The sequence below is a fragment of the Acomys russatus genome, chromosome X (genome assembly GCF_903995435.1).
Source record: "Acomys russatus chromosome X, mAcoRus1.1, whole genome shotgun sequence".
Classification (NCBI taxonomy): Eukaryota; Metazoa; Chordata; class Mammalia; order Rodentia; family Muridae; genus Acomys; species Acomys russatus.
The window spans coordinates 124,321,117-124,332,600 of NC_067169.1; the positions used below are offsets into that span (position 1 = coordinate 124,321,117).

The 11,484-nt window shown below is 36.8% G+C and overlaps 1 protein-coding gene and 1 non-coding gene across 2 annotated transcripts; both read right to left on the reverse strand.

Annotated features, from left to right (window-relative positions):
• Nucleotides 1-293: 293 nt before the first annotated feature.
• On the reverse strand, nt 294-6,982 carry Rab39b (RAB39B, member RAS oncogene family). Its single transcript, XM_051141700.1, has 2 exons — nt 6,534-6,982; nt 294-3,874 (listed from the first exon to the last, which is right to left on the reverse strand). The coding sequence occupies exons 1-2, from the start codon at nt 6,746-6,748 to the stop codon at nt 3,448-3,450; spliced, it is 642 nt and encodes a 213-aa protein (XP_050997657.1). The 5' UTR covers nt 6,749-6,982; the 3' UTR covers nt 294-3,447.
• Nucleotides 6,983-7,508: 526 nt separating this feature from the next.
• On the reverse strand, nt 7,509-7,672 carry LOC127186046 (U1 spliceosomal RNA). The gene has a single exon (XR_007830300.1). It is a non-coding gene; the product is annotated as a U1 spliceosomal RNA (small nuclear RNA).
• Nucleotides 7,673-11,484: the final 3,812 nt, after the last annotated feature.

An 11,484-nucleotide genomic window follows, 5' to 3' on the forward strand; every position in this document is an offset into this window, starting at 1 on the left:
AGTCCAAGGGTAATAAATGAGCTTTCTTCTTTTCTCACCCCTCCCCTAATTTATTTAAGACTGCAAAAGTGATAAAGCTGTGCTGAGATTAGCTTGTGTATGCCAAGATATAGAATTAAAGATTTCTCTTACATTTGTCTCAGTTGTACACTATCCACCTTGGAAAATGTGCTATATGACTGTGTTCCAATCTGGTCCCCATGCTTGCAGTGTCCCTCACATGATAGTGTGCCACAGTTGGATTTGAAAACCAAACCAAACCAAACCAAACCAAACCAAACCAAACCAAACCAAACCAAACCAAGCAAATGAACAACAACAGCAGCAGCAACAACAGCAGCAGCAGCAACAACAACAAAATCAAGGCAATTTAGCTGGAAAAGACTTTCCAGTGAAGTCAATAGATGTAATTAATTACTTCCCTGGTGACAGAATTATAGCTCTTGATTAAAAATTATAATGCTTAAGTTTTAGGCTTCACAGAATTAACTTTTTACATAGTGACTTGGGCTGAAAATGAAGTAGTGAGATATCTGTGGTTTTCAACATGAGAATCATAAACCTTTAAGAAATTGTGTCCTCCTTTTGGCTTTCAGATACTGATTACTATGTTTATGCAAAGTATGTTTTATCATAGTGGTATATACTACAGTATCTGATTGATATCTTATTGCTATCCTTGTTTGCAACAATGAAGGGACACATTCTAGAAATAGCTACAACACACATGTGGAATCTCACAGTCACATGATCAACCATTTTACTAAATACAAGCATATTTTCATTCACATACAGCTAAATAAAGAAATGTTCACATTTCATTACAGTGCACAACAAGGTGAGGCAAAGTATACAGTACATTTTGCTCTGGAATATAAGACAACCTAATCCAACATGCAGTTGTGATCATTGTTACAAGTTAGTTTATCTTTTCTTTACCTATGTAGTAAAATAGCTTCTAAAGCTTTATCCTTAGTATATGAACACCTGATTTTTCACACTTATTTTCTAAAACCCACTTATTGCAGTGACAACAGCACTGAATTCTACTAAAATTATTTTTAAAGATTTTTCAGGAACTTACATAAGCAGTTAAGTTCAGCCACCTCTGCTGCATTTATGTTGGATATATTGAAATTTGTTTTAAAAAGCCAGAAATGGGGAAATTTATAATGTATTTTAGCCAAGAAAACTGTAAAGCTGGGTGTGGTGGTGCACACCTTTAATCCCAGCACTCGGGAGGCAGAGGCAGGCAGATCTCTGTGAGTTTGCAGCCAGCCTAGTCTACAAAGAGAGTCCAGGACAGCCATGGCTACACAGAAAAACTTTGTCTGGAAAAAAAAAAAACAAAGAAAGGAAAGAGAGAGAAAGAAAGGAAGGAAGGAAGAACTGTAGACATATTTTATTTCTAGCCCTCCCTCTTGAGTTTACAAGAATTTAGACCATTCTTATTTATCCACTGGATAATCTTGGTTTTGGAACCATCTAGACATGAATATTGTTGTGTATTTTGTGTTTACCCACAAAAAGGTTGTGTTTGTCTTCTACAACCCAAAATCTGGCAATTTAAAATGTATGAAACAAATATAGAATAAATGATCCCTTCACCTGTAGCTGATGATGTGAACTGGTCCAAGATGATTTGCTTATCCAAGTTGGAGCAAAGGTGGCAGAACAATATTTCTTAATTTTTATTATTTGGTTTATTTTAGCTGAAACAAATTCACAGATTTCCTAATTCACACATATTCATACTGAACTTGAACAGGATACTGCAAAAACGATTTGCCACTCTTTCTACCACAGTGTAAATGAGAAACTTGGCTCTAATTAGAATAGTTTTCTTACTGTGAAAAGTATGGCTTTTGCCTAGCTGAACTGGCTACAATCCAACAAGTAATTTAAAGCATCACTTCCTTTTAAGAATATAATGAAAATTTCATGTCAGTTATTCTTATTTGCTGATGTAGTTAGCTGTCTGTTCACCTGAGAATTAAGAGCTGACTCTCTCGGGTAGACAGGAGCCCAGTGTAGATACACAGCAAAAGTTGGCCAAGGTCATCATGGGGTGAGTATTTTATCCCCATCCCACTTCCCATTGTTGTATTTGGTTCCTTTCAATAAAAATATTCATATTATTTGTGAGAAGAGCATTTAGAACCCACACAGTTTTAATGTGTTTTCAGTTGTGCAGTTAATCCATTATTTAATGCCCTCTTGTCAGTAATACCTGAATGGACTTTCCTTTGATTCATTCTTAGATTCCTTCAAGATTACAGCTGAGCTGTAAAACAACAAGGAAAACATATCCTATCATCTAGAGAACATGTATTTATAGTCACATGTCTTCCAAAGTTAACAAATTAATCATGTATTCATGTGACAGCATATGATCCAGCTAGGATCAGGTAGTCTTGGTTCTTGCTTTCTTATTCTGGAAAATGGGGTCAAAAATCTCACAGGCCTATTACGGTGATCAAATAGGTGAAATAAATTAATATGCAGGATTGTTAAGGGTTCAAGGGCCATATGTTGCACACATACTCAGCATAGAGCCAATGACCAATGGCTTGACTTAGGGTTTTTTGTAGACAATCTCTGTGTTGTCACTGTCAGGGATCTGAAGAAGCAGGCAGTATCCTTACTTCCAGAGTATGGTTCGCTGATGCAATGAAAGCTCAGGTATGGTTAGAGGGGAAAGAATTTGGCCTTTGAGTTGTAATGTTTCCTTCTTTTCCTTGCATGGGCATTTTACATGGGACGGTTTCTTTCACACAGTTGGTAACACTGTCAGAGTATACACCTTCTCAAATGTGATAACAATAACGTGTGAATGACTTTGCTTTTCATAGTCACAGCAGTTTTACTAGACTACTCCATCTTGAAAGGGCCTTACCAAACAGCTGATTCATATGGACCTTTCATTTTACAGTTGAACTGTTACAAGTGAATTAGCATGTTTGTACCAAACCCAGAACACATCTGGCATGGTATTATCATTAAATAAGTTGATACCATACTCTTCTTTCAGTTATCTTAATTGTCCCCAATTTGATACTTGATTTCCTTCTACATGTTTCTTTATGGTCACCACCTGTGAAAAGTTGTAATACCAAGGAACAGTTTTTCTGTCTATAAGTGTTTTCCTGGAACCTAACTTTCAAAACCCCAGACTCTTAATATGTGGTCCACAAAGGACACACGGAGCAGCCATTGCTGAGCCTGGGCCATAAAACAATGGTTCAGCCCAAGTCAACAATTTAGTCCCTCAGTCAACACTCAGGCTCCCTATCTACCCACACATGAGCCTGTCAGAGCTCCACCCCTCGGAAGACGGCTTATTTGTTATCCAAAGGTTGAGTTCTCTTCAGTCACATAAGGATTCTATTTATTTCGATAACTTTTAAGTTCAAGTGGGGGAGTATGTTTTGAAAATGGAAGGATTAACTAGCACAAACATCTCCTCTCTGATTTGATAACCTCTTCTGAAGAGTGAACCACATTTGGTACAAATCCACTCTTCACCCCTTCCCAACCCTCCTGGATTGTAATTTCCCCCCTTTTAACCAGCTCATATATGTCTCTTGTCAGGTCTGTGAAGGCTTTCTCCACATTAATGGCATCTCGGGCTGACGTCTCAATGTACTTCATGCCGTATGCAGCAGCCAGTTTCTCGGCCTCGTGGCGAGTCACTTGCCTCTGTGTATCCAGGTCACACTTGTGACCCACCAGAACAAATACAATTTGGTAGGGCTGAACGTGTACTTTGGTCTCTTCTAACCACTCATGGACATTCTGGAAGGACCTGCGGTTGGTAATGTCAAATAAGAGAAGGCCACCTACTGAATTCCTGTAGTAGGCTCGAGTGATGGATCTAAAACACAAGAAAGAAGTAAAGAATAAAGTTCGTGCCCAAACTCCTTCACTCCAATGAACTAAGAGTAGTCTAGTGTCCCTGATTACTGATAGTCCTTTAGTAAATACAAATGCCGTCCTATAACAATAAGACATTTTCAAATGGGTAAAATGTTAAGATATTCATTCCTAGAAATGAATGCTCCTGAACCTTCAGGTGTTTTCCCTTGATCCAGCCATGGAAAGAAATCCTAGGAGATGACTGATTTCTATTTTCTACCACAGCTAAGTCTCCCACTTCCAAGTCAGAATAGCTAAAACCCAATTCTTCTGCAAAATAAAGTATCTGAGTTACAGAGTAACCATACAGCAAAATAAAATAATGGGTATTTTTTAAATAGCAAATTTATTACAAGTGCTAGTAGTTTAAAAGAATTTTCAAGAATAAGATGAATCAGTAGATTATAACTATAATTGATGGCCCCTGAAAAATATCTTGCAAAATATTTCATTTTTCTATTTATCATTAACCTGTTTTGTTGTCATTGTTCCCATTACTGCTATTTTTTTCTAGGAGTCATCAATCACTTCTGTGAAGAAAAGTACTATCTTGTTTTGTATTTCTTAAGCCATGTGGGAGTGGAAAAATGGGAATGGTAAAATGTTCTGTGTCAGGGCTAGAGAGATAGCTTAGCAGTTAAGAGCACTAACTGCTCTTCCAGAGACTTAAATTTGATTTCCAGCATCCACATAGCAGTTCACATCTATCTTTAACTCCAGTTTCAGGGATCTGACATACTCTCCTAGCCTCCATGGTTATCAGGAACTCTCATGGTTCACAGACACATATACAGGCAAAACACCATACATATAAAATAAAATAATAAATTTTAAAACATTCTGGAGAAAAATGCCTATCAGCTTTACTCACTGAGAAAATTAAAAAAGGCTGACTGAGAAGGCACTAGCTGGGAGAATCTGCCAAAATAGTGAAAGTGTTCCAATGAAGTTATATTATTTATTTGAATCATGTAATTAGGTTATTTCCGCCTACTTATACATCTATTGTGCTTCTCACACAGAAGAAACATCACACATTTTTGTTTCTTTTGATTGATAAGCCTCATTATAAACATATATTATGGTACTTTGCTTAAGAATGTAGGAGCTTAAGAGAGGACGTAGAACAATTTGCCTCAATAATCACTTGCTTTAGACTATTGCAACTTCTGAAATCTACATCAATTTTTAGAATCTGTTTTCTCAGATGGGTATAACAAATAATGAGTTCTATAGCTGAAAATTTAATGCAAAATGGCTGAGTTTTAATGGGGGAAATGGCTAGGGAATTACTGCCCAAGCTAGAGGATGGTATGGGTAGGCCTTATGCATGAGTTCAAGCCTCATTATTTTGATATGTAAAGATGTCCTACAAATCAATATTGTATAATAAGTAATTAATAGTAAATATGAACAAGCTGTTCATACAGAGATCCCAAGCAAACATATATAAGATACCTTTCTTTATTTATGAGAACTTGTATAAAGTATTTGCCAAAGCATTGTACAAGTGGCAAGTTAGAGGCAACTCAAGTTTGTAATTATTTATTATCTGTACCCTTCTTCAGTTACCTAACTAGTTTCTTTTATGCTCAACTAATGTTCAGTGGAAGATGAGTCAATGATCATAAATATGGGGTATTGAGTCCTTTTGCTCTGCTTCCTGCTACTTTACCTTTAGTTCAAACTATTCGCTGCAAAGTGTTTGTTAGTTTGTTCTCTGTTACTTGTTTGTATCCATGCTGTTTCACATCTCTGGACATTTCCTAATCTTGCTTTGGCCTCATCTTCTCCAGTTAAACTTCTCTCCTCTGTATCCATACATAAAATTACAAATACATAGTACAAAGGAAGAGCAAAGGATTGTGAAAGAAAATAAACATACTCATTGATTACCCATTATGTGGCCAGTGGTACAGTAGGGAGTGGCATATAAATACAAACAACAAAACGTTCTTTTGTGTGTCGCCTCTGTATCTGTTTCTTCTGACCATGCTAGTACTGAAGTTCCGAGAGGTCAGAGGCTCTGTCTATTTACATCAGATGGCACTCTCTAATGTGAGTAACCTCACACTATTTCCTCAGAAATGATTCCACTCTCTCGTAACTGAATGCATGGCGGTAACAATAGAGTCAATTAACCAGTCTCTAGTTCCTTTATATTAGGACATGTTTATTCTCTCTCCCTCTCACTTTTTTTTCCACACAAATATAAATAGATATAGAAAGAAGTCAATATACATCTATCTAGTCTACCTACCTGAGCTTCCAGTTACATTTAAATGACTTGGATTAAAAAAAAAAAAAAAACTATGAAACACAGGGTCAGATTTTGATGAATTATATAGTGATCCAGGTTATTTATTAGCTACGAAAATGCAGGTTGATGAAGTTGTGGTTCAAACAATGTGTTAACGAATGGCCTTCCCTTGCCTGGGCGGTTCTTTCCCTGCACTGAACTCCTAGATAACTCAAAGTGAGCTTCAGAAGCCCCAGACCCTTGCTTGTCACCCCCGCCGCCGCAAAGCGAAAAGAACCAGGAAGTCCTCCTTCCCCAGGGGCTGAGTAAGCCACAAAGACCCTCCCACTGCTCGCGCGGGCCCGTGCTGCACTCCCACCTGAACCTCTCTTGACCCGCTGTATCCCAGATCTGGAGCTTGATTCGTTTTCCTGGCTCGATCTCCACCAAGCGGGAGAAAAAATCTACCCCCACGGTGGGGTCTGAAACCTGAGCAAAGCGGCCCTCGGTGAAGCGGCGGATCAGGCAGGACTTGCCCACCGTGGAATCGCCGATGACAATGAGCCGGAACTGGTACAGCCAGATGGCCTCCATGGCGGTGGCCTGGCAGGACTCTTCGGCCCGGGCCTGGGGAGGCGGAAGGGGGCGCCCCACCGAGGCCTTAGCGCAGATCAACCCGTTTCTAGACCGGCCACATCACTGGCCAGCTAGCCTGAAGCAAGGTAGGCCCCGGCGCTGGGAGAGCAGAGGGATGGAGGCTGTGCTCGCAAAGGTGATGAAATGGCAGCAGCATCAGCACCACGCACTCTGACTCATCACCAAAAACCGGGTTACTGTAATTCTCTGCGTAGATGTGGCACTAGTTTCACCACACTGTCTGTAAGAAAAGCGCACACAAAAACAGACAGGAGACTGGTGTGTTCCCTCCTTAATTACATCAACCATTCTCCTCTTAATTTAAAATATTCTTTGTCGTTAAAATTGCAAATATAATTCATTTTCATTAAAGCTACAAAACCAATCCCAACATAAACAAAAGGTCTCAAATAATTGTTTACATGTTTTTTCCATTATCAAACATGCAAATATATTCATGCATATGCATGTGCATTTATTGTTATTTCTTTATTTTTAAAACAATACAAAGATTCACTTTTAATCTGATACTTTTTGTGCAACTAACAAAGTATCATAGACATCTCTGCATTTCCAACTCACTTTTAAAAGAACATCCATAATGTTTACCGTAATATCTGTCTTAATTTATATTGTAACCAGCAGTGTGCAAGGTTCCCTTTTCTCTACATCCACACAGACATTTGTTATCTTTAGTCTTGTCCACTGCCCCCAAATTGAGAGAGCGAGAACTCCATTTCCCTATTACCACAAATTATGCAGTTAAGTTTCCCAGCATTTGGAGACATCGCAATGTGTCAGCATGTCCTGAATGCAATGCATAATCCTTACCATGGGTAAACCACCTTCGTGACCATGGTATCTCTCCTACTTGGTAAATATTTCTTTAGTCCTTTTTTTTTTTTTTTTTTTTTTTTTTTTAGCAACTGTCCTTCCCGCTCTGGTGAGGTGATATTCTATTGTGATTTTCATTTATGATTAGTGATAATAAATATTTTTCACGTTCCTTTCATGACTGCATAAATTTAGATTTTTTTTAATTTTTAATTTTGCTATTGAGTTTTTTTAGTTTCCTCCTGTATTTTGAATAGCAACTGTTTGTATGATGTATGTGTTATGCATATTTTTCCTATTCTGTAAGTTGTCTTTGCACTCTGTTAAGTGTTTTTCTTATGAAAACTTTTTTTAATTTTACATAACTGATTTGTCTCTTTCTTATTTTTGTTTCTTGTTCTTTTGGAGGATTTAAAGAAAGAGATTGCTCGTTGCAATGTCCTGAAGTACTTTCCCTGTGTTTTCTTCAAGGAGATTAATAATTTCAGGTACTTCATGTCAGTATTTAATGTATTTTGAGTTGATCCCTATAACATATGAGAAATTTGGGGCTAGCTTCGTTTTTCTGCTTTTGAATACCTAATATTCCAGCACTATTTATTGAAAAAAAAAAACAACCTTTTTTCTCAATGTGTGTCCTTACCATCTTTGTCAAAATCATTTGGCAGTAGATGCATGGGTTTATTTCTCAGCTCTCTTTTATTCTATTGTTGTATATATTTGTATTTATTTATTTGTTTGATTATTACAACTTTTCGAACTCAGGTAATATTAACCTTCCTGCTTTGTTACTTTTTAAAAAGTTGCTTGTCCTATTATTTTTTGTGGTTCCATATAAAATTTGGATTTTTTTGAATTTTGTAAACAATGTCGTTCGTATCCTTGATGACTAAGGACATTGAGCATTTCTTTATGGGTTTCTCAGCTATTTGATATTATTCTGTTGAGAATTCTGTTTAGTTCTGTACCCCATTTTTAATTGGGTAATTTGGTTTGGTGGTGTTTAATTTCTTCAATTCTTTTTTTGTGTTAATTGTTCAAGACAGGGTTTCTTTGTGTAGCCTTAGCTGCCCTGACTCCCTTTATAGACCAGGCTGGTCTCAAACTCACAGTGATCTGCCATTCTCTGCATCCCTAGTGCTGGGATTAAAGGCATGCACCACCACTGCCTGGCTTTAAATTCTTTATGTATTTTGCATATTAGCCCTCTGTCAGATGTAGGGTCCGTGAAGATCTTTTCCCAGTCTGTAGGCTGCCGTTTTCTCCGATGGACAGTTTCCTTTGCCTTACAGAAGCTTTTCAGTTTCATGAGGTTCCATTTATTAATTGTGGACCTTAGAGCCTGAGCTGTTAGTGTTTTCTGTTCAGGAAGTTTTCTCCTATGCCAATGAGTTAAAGGCTCTTCCCCACTTTCTCTTCTATTAGATTTAGTGTATCTGTTTTTATGTTGAGGCCTTTGATCCACTTGGACTTGAGTTTTGTGCAGGGTGATAAATATGGATCTATTTGCATTCTTTTTCTACATGCAGACATCCAGTTAGACCAGCACCATTTGTTGAAGATGCTTTATTTTTTCTTTTGTATGACTTTGGCTTCTTTGTCAAAATTTAGGTATGAGTTTATTTCTGAGTCTTCTACTTGATTCCATTGATCAACTTGTCTGTTTTTATGCCAGTACCATGCTGTTTTTTTAAACTACTATTGCTCTGTAGTACAGCTTGAAATCAGAGATGGTGATACTTCCAGAAATTCTTTTATTGTACAGAATTGTTTTAGCTGTCTTGGGTCTTTTATTTTTCCATATGAAGTTGATAGTTGCTCTTTCAATGTCTGTAAATAATTGTGTTAGAATTTTGATGGGAATTGCATTGAATCTGTAGATTGCTTTTGGTAAGATGGCTGTTTTCAATTAGTCAGTTAATCCTACTGACTAATGAGCATAGGAGATCTTTCCCTCTTCTGATATATTTTTTAGTTTCTTTCTTCAAAGACTTGAAGTTCTTGTTATACAAGTCTTTCACTTGCTTAGATAGAGTTATACCAAGATATTTTATATTATTTGTGACTAAACCTGGTTCATCAGACAGCAAAGTATCACTAGGTTGTAAACTACATCAATCTCTGGCATTTCAGGAAGAGGACAGGTTAACATCTCTCTCCCTTTGAAGGATGCCTGAGAGTTTACCTTTCCTGGCTTCTCCAGTGCTTATCTGTGTGCACAAGCACTTTCCCCCTCTACACCTCACATATTCTGACTCTATTTAATTACCTTTCCTATATGTATATATTTTAGGAAGCTAACAAAATAGTGGCTCCCATATGGCTTTTCAAAAGGCCTGTAGTGTTAGTTGATCCCCCACATATTCCCTCTTTCACTCTTCTTTCCCACCTCTTCCAAATTTAATCATCATATTGTAGTTTCCCCCTTGTCTCTTTATAATACTGTATTCTATTTTCCATTCCTTGGAAGATCCTCCACTACTCTTAATCCCTTACTAGTTAACTTTTGTAGTTATTTGGACTGAAACATTCATATCTAAATCTTAAAAAGCCAACATCCACATATAATAGAAAATAATATTTGTCTTTTGAGGTTGGAGTTACTCAGGATGATTGTTTCTCATTCATGTACTTAAATTTTTCATTGTTTATAACAGCTGCATAATGTTGCATTGTGTAAAAATACTGCATTTTCATTATCCATTCATCCATTGAGGCCATCCATACTCTTTAATTTCTGATTATTATGAAATAGAGCAGCAATGAACATGATAAGCATCTCTGTAGTAAGATGTAGAGTCCTTTGGATATATGCTCAAGAGTGTGTAGCTGGATCTTTCTGTAGATGGATTTTCAGCTTTTTGAGGAACATTCTGACTGATTCCATGGTGGTTGTACCAACTTGCAACTTGTACTCCTATCAGCAATGATAAGTGTTCTCCTTTTAAAAATTTATTGATCTTGGCCATTCTGACAGAAGTAATATGAACTCTCAAAGTGGTTTAAATTTGCATTTTTGTGATGGCTAATGATGTTGAACCTTTTAAAGGCGTTTCTCAGCCATTTATATTTCATCTTTTGTGAACTCTTTGTTTACTTCTCTACCCAATTTTAATTGGGTTGTTTGTTTTCCTGATAGTCAATTCTTTTCATTCTTTATATATTCTATATTCTAACACTTTACCAGATATATGATTGCTATTTTTAATCATTGTGTAGGCTTTGCTCAAATGTTGGCGTACTTTGCTATATAGAAACTTTTTTTTTTTAGCTTCATGAAGTTACACTTATCGTTGATCTTAATGTCTTTGCTATTTACGTTCAGTTCAGAAAGTCCTTTCCCATGCCAACAAATTCAAGAATATTCCTTACTTTCTCTTCTACCAGGTTTAGGGTGTCTGGTCTTATGTTGAAGTTCTTGATCCATTTGGAGTTCAGTTTTCTTAGGGGTGATAGATATGGGTTTCCTTTTATTCTTCTACATGAAGCCATTCCATTTGACCAACACAATTTCTGTTTTCCCCCTCCATTGTGTGTGTGTGTATGTATACTGTTGTTGTTGCTTCTTTGTCAAAACTCAGGTGTTTGTAGGTATGTGGAATTATGTGTGGGTTCTTCAATTATATTCCATTGATTATGTCCGTTTTTATAACAATACTATGCTGTTTTTTATTACTATATCTCTTTAATATGACTTGACATCTGGAATGATCAATGCTTTAGTAGTTCTTTTATTATTTGGGATTGTTCTAGATGTTATTCTGTTTTGTTTGTTTTTGTTTCCATTTAAAGTTAAAGATTCTCTCTTTCTTTCAATTTCTGTGAAAAATTGTGTTAGAATTTTGATTGTGTTTAATCTG

Coding starts and splice junctions, on each gene's coding strand:
- Rab39b (XM_051141700.1), bottom strand. CDS start 6,748: ATGGAGGCCATCTGGCTGTACCAGTTCCGGCTCATTGTCATCGGCGAT. Junction 3,875..6,533: donor GCGGGTCAAGAGAGGTTCAG/GTGGGAGTGCAG, acceptor CTTGTGTTTTAG/ATCCATCACTCGAGCCTACT.